The sequence below is a fragment of the Aegilops tauschii genome, chromosome 2 (genome assembly GCF_002575655.3).
Source record: "Aegilops tauschii subsp. strangulata cultivar AL8/78 chromosome 2, Aet v6.0, whole genome shotgun sequence".
Taxonomy (NCBI): Eukaryota; Viridiplantae; Streptophyta; class Magnoliopsida; order Poales; family Poaceae; genus Aegilops; species Aegilops tauschii.
Genome location: NC_053036.3, coordinates 552,527,706 through 552,539,937, shown reverse-complemented (window position 1 = coordinate 552,539,937; position 12,232 = coordinate 552,527,706). Strand labels below are relative to the sequence as shown.

General features: G+C 49.4%; 1 protein-coding gene across 1 annotated transcript; it reads right to left on the bottom strand.

Annotated features, from left to right (window-relative positions):
* Positions 1-6,281: 6,281 nt before the first annotated feature.
* On the bottom strand, positions 6,282-7,343 carry LOC109737360 (uncharacterized). The gene is made up of 2 exons (XM_020296508.1): positions 6,559-7,343; positions 6,282-6,291 (listed from the first exon to the last, which is right to left on the bottom strand). The coding sequence occupies exons 1-2, from the start codon at positions 7,341-7,343 to the stop codon at positions 6,282-6,284; spliced, it is 795 nt and encodes a 264-aa protein (XP_020152097.1).
* Between the last annotated feature and the right edge of the window lie 4,889 nt (positions 7,344-12,232).

Here is a 12,232-nt window from a genome sequence, read left to right as displayed (position 1 = left end):
CGTGAGCGTACAGAGGAGGAAATGGAAGGCATCAAAAGGGGACGTCGTCACTGCCCTAGGTGATGACTTATCAATCATTACAAACGCAGTTCATGATGGCGAAGTGGAGAAGAAGACAGAAGCGCAATACTTCAAATTAAGCTACATTTGTCTGCTTCACTCCCACTACGACCAAGGAGGAATATTATAGAAGTATAAACGTGATTAGGATAGAGACTAGAAGATTGATAAAGAACAAGTTTGAACACACAATATACTTCCTTGTACTCCAAGCCTCTTCTACGTCATACTCTATATATACTTCTTCCGTCCAAAAATTCTTATCTTAAATTTATCTAGATACGGATGTATCTAACACTAAAATATGAGTAGATACATCCGTATGTAGACAAATCTAAGACAAGAATTTTAGGACAGAGAGAGTACCTCACAACGGTCAAATCAATGCAATACAGTAAGGGAAATATTCTAGTCATCCTATAATTTTCTACAGGACAGAGTGGCTAATCAACAAATAGACAAAATCAAGCACCTGTCACAAAAAAGTGTATTGATACCAGACAAATAACTCAGATAACACAACGACAAATTTGAATGTATCTTCATGTTCGATAACTCTAGTTAAAGGAGTCCTCGTCGATGATGCCGCGCCAGGCCTTGCAGACGGACCGGAATCGCAGCAGCGCCTCCACGGGGAGCCGCGGCAGGATCTCCGACAACAGCTCGTCCGGCAGGTACGATATGCTCGTCTTTGTCTTGGTGGTGGCCGTCTCGTCGTGCATGGCGGCGCTGGAGTATTCCTTCCTTCGGAACTTCTTTTTAGCGTTTCTTTGAACTTTTAGGGCAAACTGGATGACTAGATGCGAGGCAAATTGATCGAGCGGTGCAGGATCGGTGTCTATATATATGGGTTCGTGTTGTAGACTTTTTTTTTAGGGGAAACATGCTCAGCTTTATTGATCTATATGACGAATTACAGGAATAATCGAAGTATCAAAGGGTTCTAGCAGCCATAAATGGCGACCCTCCCCTAAGTGCAAAGCATGTCTAGCTAAATGATGCGCCTCCATATTGGAAAGGCGACCTTCATGAACAAAGGAAACAGACTGAAAATCTACACAACTATCCTTAATCTCCTTCACAATTGGGGCAGTGATTCCATACGTTCCTGAGTTGATATCTGAGACTGCTGAGAGGCAGTCCGAGGCCACTTTGATCTTATGAAGTATCAGATCCTTGGACAAGGAAAGGGCTTCTCTGCATGCCAAAGTTTCCAGTATATTTGGGTCCGTCAAACCATGGAAAACCAAGGCCGAAGACCCCACATAAGCACCATGTTCATCACGACATACTGCGCTAACTGCACCAATCGGTGGGTTTCTGCACACTGCACCGTCCACATTAACCTTTGTATACCCACTTGGGGGTGGGATCCAAGCCTTAGCATGAGCTTGTGGTGGGCGTACATTTGATATCACATGTGTCGGCATTGCCACTTGAAGGTCAGAGATGTACCTATTTATGAACATATGGGTCGACAATGGACTCTGGTGCTCTCCTTCATGGATTAACTTTCTTCGTGCTGACCATATTGCCCAAAGTGTGATAACAATCCTAATCACCTCCGCGTGTGATACAGAAGCAACAATACTGAAAATCCATGCTTTTGCGTCGGGTTCTGCAGTTGCAAGCAAATGTTCTACTAGCTCTGGTTCATTCAGGGCCCATACGCAGCGCGCCATGGTGCAATTTATCAAGGAGTGGAACCAGGAATCAGTCACGCCGCAGATTGCACAACACGGGGACGACCCCATGTTTCTGTGTTTAACGACATCAGCAGTGGGGAGTGAGCATTGAGCTAGTCGCCATAGGAATACCTTAATTTTTGAGGGTATTGGAATTTTCCACAACTTGGACCAACTTTCCTGCTCTCTCCTGCAGTCCGATGGGCCGGCGCGACCCTCCAGCCAAGCCTCACGGCGCAGTTTTGTGGTGATTAGCATTCGATAGGCCGAGCGAACCGTGAACTCTCCCTTCTTCTCATGGGCCCATGCCCAAAAGTCAGGGTACTGTCGGGTGCATAAGGGAATGTTCAAGATCACATCGGCATCAATAGGTAAGAATGCTGCGCGCACCAGGTCCTCTTTCCAACTCGCTGTAGTATTGTCAATAAGCTCAGACACTAGTTGGGGCTGGTTTGGTGTTAAACATACGATAGGCCTCATGGATGCCTCTTTAGGGAGCCAATTTTGTTGCCATATGTGAGTACTGTTCGTGTTGTAGACAGGCACGGTACACGAGTGGTCTACGTAGGAAGCCCGCGCAGCATGGACCTGGCCCAGCAAGCGCGAGCTCACAAGCTCTAGCGAGAGAGCGCACGTCTGTTTTTCTCGTTTTTTCATTTATTTTATTTCTTTTTTTATTTTCGGTCATTTTAATTTTATTTTGAGAAAATTCAAGAATACAAAAGAATGTTGTGAATTAAAAAAATCAGTAAAATTCAAAAATGTTCATGCAAATTTTAAACATTTCATGAATTTAAAAATCTCACTAATTCAAAAAAGCTCAAAATTTAAAAAAAGTTCATTAATTCATAAGTATTCTTAAATTAAATAAATTTCATAAATTTTAAAAATAAAAATAAAAGTAAAATAGAAAACCAGAACCAGAAAAAACAAAAAAAGAGAGAAAAAACCGAAAGCTTCATAAAATCGTGCTTTAAATCCATCACAGGACTATGCACCACCCTGACGGACATGCCATCATCATTCATGTGGATTGAAGATACCAGACAACTGCAGGCATAAGCTTGCTCGGTCCGTCATCAAGCTGTCCCGCCACGAAAGGGGCACTAGTGATTCGGAATGAGAGGTGAAACGGTGGACCGAAACGCGATTTCCTTATTTCCACCTACCTCTCCCCTCCACCCTCCTTCAGCCATTCCCGCACCCAATCCCACCTCTGCGCTGCTACCCCAGGCCAAGCCACAGGGGCGTGGTGAGGCCAAGGAGGGCAAGGCTCCCTCAATTGATGGCGATGGCGATGCCCTGCCCCATTCGGATGGTGGACCGCATGTCTCTCGAGCCATAGCGTGAGATGGAGGGGTGGTGAGTGTCAACTACGTACCCAGACTCATCTCAGTGGGTGGGGATCAGCGTGCAGATCATCCGTTGGTCCTCTCTCGAGGAGAGGACGGGATTCTCCGGAGCGGAGGTATTTGCGTAGACGAGTTCATGCTCTAGGCGATGATACAGGCGGAGTCCCTCGATCCGATGCAGGTGATGACTTATCAGTCATTACAAGCGCAGGTCATGATGGCGAAGTGGAGAAGAAGACATAAGCGCAATACTTCAAATTAAGTCACATTTGTCTGCTTCACTCCCGCTACGACTAAGAATAAACGTGATTAGGATAGAGACCAGAAAATTGATAAAGAATAAGGAGTAAAATGCACTGGTGGTCATTGAACTAGTCGCGTATGTTCACTTTGGTCACTGTACTTCAGAATATGATCAATACGGTCACTATATACGTGTTGAGGTGATTATACGGTCACTATCAAATGATATATCTCTGTATGCCATCTATTTGACCGGTCAAACAACCACATGGCACCTCGCCAGCTTGTTTTCTCCCTCTATCTATGCGGGGCCATCTGTCAGTGGGTGGGTGGACGAAAAGAGGTAGAGTGAAAATAAAACTCTGTACTCGACCACGCTAACCAGCGGCACTTATCTCATCTAATGGCTGACTGGAGGAAGTAATCTTTTTATATCGTTCAGGCATTCACGTGACAGCCATTGGGGTAATTTTTTTTGCGTGACAGCCATTTTTCAAACGACCCGTGCGACCTTTTCTGAACATATCATGTGTATATAGAGCACTGGCCGTCGACGTTGTACCAACCCCTCTTTCTCTTGTTAACCCGATCTGTGCATGCAAAATAAGAGAAATAATGCAAACTTTGAAAAAAAATATGTACAAATAAAATTTAAAGATCATCTTTAACCATGCAATGATCATCATGTAGCAAACCACACTTACTCAGGTCTATGTCGGCCTCAATATGAGGGGTGAATAAACATAACAAGCAGACCTTCCCCTTCCCCTCCCTTCTCGGTCGCTCCTGCGAGCGACGCGGAGGGGAAACCCTAGCCGCCGGTCGCAGGCCCTCCTCCTCCTCGACTCCTCCCTCGCCGCCGCCGGCTCGCGCTGACAGGCGAAGCCCTGTCAGCCTTGGCAGCGGCGGGGCCTTCCTTCCCCTGCTCGCTAGGGCCGACGCGGGTCGGGGTCCGCGGGCGGCGGCGTGGCGCTGGCCGAGGGCGTGACGGCGCTGCGGCGGGCGGCGGTGGCGGGGCCGGTGCCTGGCGGCAGCGCGTTGGGCTCGGTGGTGCTCGGTTCCGCGCGATTGCGCCTGGCGTGGTGGCGGTGGCAACTGGTGGAGCGCGTCGGCCCCCCTTCGGCGGGTGGCTGATGCAGATGCCGGGAGCGCCGCTTCTGGCCGCGTGGGCGGCGGATTGGCGGTGAGCGTGGCCGGCTCCTGGGGCTTCCCCGTTTGCCCTTGGAGCAGATCTGGCGATGGTGCTTCCTCTCCGGGGGATGGATTGGGGAAACCCCTTGGCTGTTCGCTGCGGCCACGATGCCGGCGGCACTCCGGCGTTGTTCCCCTTCTTGAAGGCGGCTTCGCAATCCCCCCCTTGCCCTCCCTTCCTCGTCCCGGGTGAAAGCCCCAAATCTCCGGATTGGGTGGTGACGGCGCTCCGGCGTCGTTTTTCTTCTTGAAGACACCACCTTGGAGCAGCGGAGTGGTGGTCGAGGCTTTGGCACGGGAGGTGGCTGCCGGATATCGTCAGTGGTGTCCATGCTCGGGCACTTGCGGTTGAAGTTGGCGCTGGCGCGCGGCGTTGGCGATGCTCGGTGGTGCGGCTGCCTGGTGCGGTAGTCGTGCTTGTCGTCCCCTCCCGGCAACCTGTTGGTCCTGGTCATGCGAGCTCAGGGGTGAGCGACTCTGCCTGTCGACGGCGTAGTGTCCTCCGATCCAGGACTAGAGGGCAGGGGGCTCTCTTCGGAGGTAGAGACGGATGGCGGACCGGATGGCCTTGCTCAAGGGGGATGACTGAGCGTGACAATCCTCCTGCAGCGGGATCTACCTCGGCTTAGTCGCGGTGTGTGTTGGCTCCTTTTCGCCAAGGGCTTCGATGTTCAAACTTGTGCTTGGTGCATTCGAGTCTTGTTAGTGGCTCCTTTGGTATCTTGTATCTTTGTCGTTTATGGTTTTTTTCTTCCTTTCTTTTGTATCGTTGAACTTGTGATTCGGTGGGTGCTTTATAATATAAAGCGGGGGAAAACCCTTTATCAGTAAATATGAGGGGTCGATGTCCAGGTCGTCGTCTGCCGTAGCATGGCCGGCTGGTGCATTTACGACTTTATGTGCGTGCATTTGCATGTCGTCGTTTGCATGCACCTCTATGTCTTCGTCCGCCACGTGCGCGTCCACCTCTGCCTTTGCATGCATCTCCATGTCGTCGTTCACCGTAGCATGGCTGGCTGCTGCGTTTACTTCTGCGTCCACGACGTTTGCGTGCGCATCCACCTCCGCGCCCGTGTGCACATCCATGACATCATCAGTCGCAGCTTGGCCGGCTGTTGCGTTTACCTGTGCGTCATCGTTCGCCGTAGCCTAGCCGACTTGACGGGCTGCTGCGTGCACGTCCATCTCCAAAACAGCCGGCACCTCGCCCAACGCCCCCGCCGGGGCCGCCCACACGCATCATCGCCTTGCGCCCGGCGAGGACCAGTCAGCCATGTACGGAACGGTGCCAGCGGCCGCCTCGACCGGCCGTAGAGTCTAATGGCTGTCACGTGAATACCTAGACGATATAAAAGGATTACTTCTTCCAATCAGGGAGTAGGCGGGATAGGTGCAGCTGGTTTGCGTACTGCCACATAAGTGCGAGGTTTGGGAGAGAAAACGAGCTGACATGGTGTCTTGTGGATTGTTTGACCAGTCAAATAAATGGAATGCAGGGCTATACGATCTGGCAGTGACCGTATAATCATCTCAACACGTATATAGTGATCGTATTGATCGTATTCTTAAATACAGTGACCAAAGTGAGCGTACGCGATAAGTTCAATGACCACGGGTGCATTTTACTCAAGAATAAGTTTAAACACACAATATATCTCCTTGTACTCCAAGCCTCTTCTACGTCATACTCTATATATACCCCACGACAGTCAGATCAGTACAATTCAGTAACAGAAGTATTCTAATCATTCTATAATTTTCTACATGAAAAAAAGGGCAAATCAACAAACAGACAAAATCAAGCACCCGCCACAAAAAAATTGTAATAGCACATTATTGATACCAGACAAATAACTCAGATAACACAACGATAAATTTGAATGTATCTTCATGTTCGATAACTCTAGTAAAATAAATATATTGAAACCTAGATCCGAACTAGGCTTGGAACATAGGGGACTACATAAAGGTCGGCGATATTTTTTTCCGTGAATTCGACAAATTTGTCGGTGCCAAGTTGATGATACCTCAAGCGCTTCATCTCAATCAGATCATTATTGATCGGACTTTGGAGATCGTAGTTGTAGAGGTAGTATGTTGCAAAATGGAACATCACGACATCAGGGGTCGCGGTCATGGGCATACAAGATCGAAACGAAAAGGGCCCCCTGATGACACGACGCAGATCCCAGTGTGGCGGATGGGAACCATCGTCGAGATCACCGCACATCGTCCACATCTCAAGAACACCGAAATCGGACGCTGCCCGCGCGCATACACACAGCTCCCCGTGGAGCTCGCTTAATCTGGACGACTTGTAGTTAAACCTCGGGGTGCAAGGAGGCGCCGGTACAATGCTGAAAGACTCGTCCTCTAACCTGAAGCGGACAAAGCTTGGAGCGAGTGGTGTCTCGTGGAGACCCCCCTGCACGACGGTCCACAACAAGGAGCCCCTGAAGAAGGTCGCCGTTCGATGTGGCATGACCTGGTGATGCGGCGGTGCGGCCGCGGTGTCACGCCAACAAAGGTCCGTCCCTATGGTGAACACCCCCATCTTGGCAGTATAGTAGTGGGTAGCCGGGGCGCGCACGTCCAGATAAGTGTAGAAGCGGGCAACCTTGTAAGCGTTGAAGCGAGGGTCCTGGCCAAGACCGAACGCCTGAGCACCTGGGGCGAAGCGGTTGACGACGGGCCCGACGTCGGGAGGGGTCGTCCGGGTCGGGGGAAGCGTCAGGGTGCGCCGAGTGGCCGGGTTAACCACGTGCACCGTGCTGCCGCTAGGCAGCAGCACCAGCCCATCGCAGTGCGCCATGCTGTGCAACGCATTCTTCTTGGAACGGCAGTCGGACACGGCGTGCAGGAGGGTGGCGGCGCCTTGCTACTTTCCATCCCACTGGTACAAACCGGCGGCGGTCACCTCTCCGGTCGAGGAAGCGAGAGAGCCATCGTCGTCGTTCTCCCCGATCCACGGCGCGACGAGCAAGGACGTGGTCTGGAGGCGGAGGTGTTCCCGGTGGAAGGAGTCCTCGTCGATGATGCCGCGCCAGGCCTTGCAGACGGACCTGAATCGCAGCAACGACTCCACGGGGAGCCGCGGCAGGATCTCCGACACCAACTCGTCCGGCAGGTACGATATGCCCGTCTTTGTCTTGGTGGTGGCCCTCTCGTCGTGCATGGCGGCGCTGGAGTATTCCTTCCTTTGGAACTTCGTTTCTTTGGAACTTTTAGGGCAAACTGGATTACTACCTGCGAGGCAAATTGATCGATCGGTGTCTATATATATGGGTTCGTGTGGTAGTTGTAGACAGGCACGGTTACACGGGTAGTCGACGTAGGAAGCTGCTATAGGAATCGCTCGTAGCGAGAAGCACCGGTCGCGTCGCTCGCGTTGCCCGCGCAACATGGACCTGGCCCAGCAAGCGCGAGCACAGGAGCTCTAGCGAGAGAACGCACGTCTGTTTTCCTCGTTTTTTCATTTCTTTTTTTATTTTCGGTCATTTTAATTTTATTTTGAGAAATTTCATGAATACAAAAGAACATTTGAATTTAAAAAATCAGTAAAATTCAAAAAAATGTTCACGAATAAGAAAAATATTAATGAATTCAAAAATGTTCATGCAAATTCTGAACATTTCCTGAATTAAAAAATGCCACTAATTAAAAAAAGTTCAAAATTTGAAAAATAGTCATGATTTCATAAATATTCGTAAATTAAATGAAGTTCATGAATTTTAGAAATAAAAATAAAAGTAAAATAAAATAAAATAAAATAGAAAACCAGAACTATAAAAGCGAAAAAGAAAAGAGAGAAAAAACCCGAAAGCTTCATGATACTGTGCTTTAAATCCAGCATAGGACTGTGCACCGCCTCGACGGACAATCCATCATCATTCCTGTGGGATTGAAGATATAGGACAACTTCAGGCTTCTCGGTCCCTCATCAAGGTGTCCCGCCACGGAAGGGGCACTAGTGATTCAGAATGAGAGGTGAAACGGCGGACCGAAACATGACTTCCCTATATCCACCTACCTCTCCCCTCCATCATCCTTCCGCTATTCCCACACCCAATCCCACCTCTGAGCTGCTCCTCCATGGCAAGCAACAGGAGCGTCGTGAGGCCGAGGAGGCCGAGGCTCCCTCAATTAATGGCGTTGTCGATGCCCTGCCCCATTCTGATGGTGGACCGCATGTCTCTCGAGGCATACCGCGAGATGGAGAGGGTGGCGCGTGTCAACTACCCAGACTCAGTGAGTGGAGAATCATCCGTTGGTCCTCTCTCAAGGAGATGATGTGCGATTCTCTGGAGTGGAGGCATTTGCGCAATCGTCTTCATCTTCTAGTCGATGATGTAGGCGGAGTCGTGCAGGTGACGGAGTCGATTCTGCCAAATCTCGGGTATGGGGTCCTGAGCTGTTAGCCTAAATACGGAGGTAACAAGAGACGCGTGATTTTACTCAGGTTCAGCCTCTCTCGAAGAGATAATACCCTACGTCCTACTTTTGTTTGTATTGATTGTGGATAGAGTACAGAGTACATGTGTTTCTACCACGAGATTGTCTACTACTTGATTGCGTATTTGGCCTCTACGCGCCCTATGTACCCCCTGCTTACTTCCTTTGGTGATCTGGACATGGAGAAGAAATGATTCTCGCCTATTTTGCCTAGAGGTGACCCTAAGTTATCAAACCCATGGGAGGAAGGCCCCCTTGAAGCTAGGTGAAAGATCGTGGATGTCGCCTAGAGGGGGGGGTGAATAGGCGCTTTAAAATAATTATGGTTTAGGCTTGAACAAATGCGGAATAAACCTAGCGGTTAATTTGACAAGCACAAAACCTACAACAACTAGGCTCACCTATGTGCACCAACAACTTATGCTAAGCAAGATAAACAACTAAGTGATAGGAAGATATATGACAAGAAACAATATGGCTATCACAAAGTAAAGTGCATAAGTAAAGGGTTCGGGTAAGAGATAACCGAGGCACGCGGAGACGACGATGTATCCCGAAGTTCACACCCTTGCGGATGCTAATCTCCGTTTGGAGCGGTGTGGAGGCACAATGCTCCCCAAGAAGCCACTAGGGCCACCGTAATCTCCTCACGCCCTCGCACAATGCAAGATGTCGTGATTCCACTAAGGGACCCTTGAGGGCGGTCACCGAACCCGTACAAATGGCAACCCTTGGGGGCGGTCACCGAACCCGTACACTTTGGCAACCCTTGGGGGCGGTCACCCGTACCCGTCAAATTGCTCGGGGCGATCTCCACAACCTAATTGGAGACCCCGACGCTTGCCCGGAGCTTTACACCACAATGATTGAGCTCCGAACACCACCAACCGTCTAGGGCGCCCAAGCACCCAAGAGGAACAAGCTCAAGGGCACCAAGCACCCAAGAGTAATAAGCTTCTCAACTTGTAACTTCCACGTATCACCGTGGAGAACTCAAACCGATGCACCAAATGCAATGGCAAGGGCACACGGAGTGCCCAAGTCCTTCACTCTCAAATCCCACCGAAGCAACTAATGCTAGGGAGGAAAAAGAGAGGAAGAACAAGAAGGAGAACACCAAGAACTCCAAGATCTAGATCCAAGGGGTTCCCCTCACATAGAGGAGAAAGTGATTGGTGGAAATGTGGATCTAGATCTCCTCTCTCTTTTCCCTCAAAAACTAGCAAGAATCCATGGAGGGATTGAGAGTTAGCAAGCTCGAAGAAGGTCAACAATGGGGGAAGAACACGAGCTCAACGGATAAGGTAGAATGGGGAAGAAGACCCCCTTATATAGTGGGGGGAACAATCCAACCGTTACCCCCCACTTCAGCCCCGCAGAGAGCGGTACTACCGCTCCCCCTCGCGGTACTGCCGCTGGGCCCAGAGCGGTACTACCGCGGTGGTCAGGGCGGTACTACCGCACACGGGCGGTACTACTGCCCCCACTACCGCGGCTAGTACCGCAAAACCCGACACGGAAAAAGACCCCTCGAATCAAGGCGGTACTAGCACGGAGCCGCAGCGGTACTACGGCTGGGGGCTACAGCGGTACTACCGCTGTGGAGCGGTACTGCCGCTTGTAGCAGCCAAGCGGTACTACCGCTCCGGCCCGCGGTACTACCGCTGGGACCAGAGAGGGCACACTTCCACGACAACAAGTATACTCCACGAGAAACCAAAACTGCCATAACTTCTGCATATGAGCTCCGAATTGAGCAAACTCAAGCTTGTTGGATACAAGACGACGAGTAGCATCAAAACAGCGACAAAATAGAAGAGTGAAACCTCCAACCGAGAAGAACCGGCATAACCTCCAACATCGAAAACATCATAGAAGATGCGAGTGAACTCCGTTTTCGATGAACTCGAGCTTGTCATCAAGATGACCATAAGCTCCAAAACTCACAAAGAGAAGAACCAAACAAGAACCAATAAAGATGATGCAAGGATGCAATGGTTTGAGCTCTCTATGAACGATACGATCAAGCTACTCATCGAGAGCCCCCCTTGATAGTACGGCAATCGACCCTATAACCCGGTCTCCCAACTACCATCATGAGACCGGTAACATAGAAAACCTATCAAGGGCAAACCTTTGCCTTGCACATGGTCCACTTGAGCTAGATGATGACGATCTTGACTCCCTCAAGTTGGACCACCTTTCTTGGTTGCGTTGGCTCAATGAAGACTAGTTGATTGCTCCCCCATACTTCACTATGGGTGAGCCACTCTTCCGCACATCTTCACAAGTCCATTGTGACCATAATGGACGGCAAGCTTCAAGCATTTGATCTCTTCATGATGCTTCACTTGAACTTGCACACCGCAACATCTTCACAAGTCCATTGTCACCACAATGGACGGCAAGCTTCAAGCATTTGATCTCTTCATGATGCTTCACTTGAACTTGCACACCGCAACCTAACCCCACAAAGAACTCTCACGAAGATCATGGGTTAGTACACAAAGCATAATTGACAATGCTTACCACATCATGGGATCGCTTGATCCCTCCCGGTACGTCTTCTACGCTTTGTGAGTTGATCAAATTGATTCACTCTTGACTTAGTCTTGATCAACCTTGACTCTTTCCAACTCTCTTCATTTGGATGATGTCTTGAAGGTAAACATGAATGATCACACAATCTTCTTCTTCAAGACATGCTTGCAATAAGCTCAACTCTCACATGACCAATCTTTGGATAATTCCTTAATAACACCTTGGTCACCACATAAACTCCTTGAAACCAACACATGGACTTCAAGAAATGCATATGGACAAATCCTTCAAATATAACTCAAGGCAACCATTAGTCCATAGAGATTGTCATCAATTACCAAAACCAAACATGGGGGCACCGCATGTTCTTTCACTAGGGTCTCAAGAAAGCTTTTGTTAAAGAATAATTCCAGCTTTTTGCCGGATCAAAATCAAACAAACTGAAGGGGAACATTTATAATAAAAATAGACATGGGTATGAGACTTATTGCTTACAACCATATATTTGTGTTGGGACTAGATATGATCTTAATTTGTTCGCTGGAAGTCACCCATCGAGATGTGCTTGTTACGAACCGAAGTGGGGGATGTGTCCAAATTACGTCTTTGACCAACACGCGTCATGCATCAAGAGCCAGTTGTCCAACCGAAGGCCCTATCCGTCTTGCGGGGTTGCCTCGATAATTAAGATTGCAAAAATCAGACAAG

What these genes read in the sequence shown, in the direction of transcription:
- LOC109737360 (XM_020296508.1), bottom strand. Translation starts at nt 7,343, where the DNA reads ATGGCGCACTGCGATGGGCTGGTGCTGCTGCCTAGCGGCAGCACGGTG.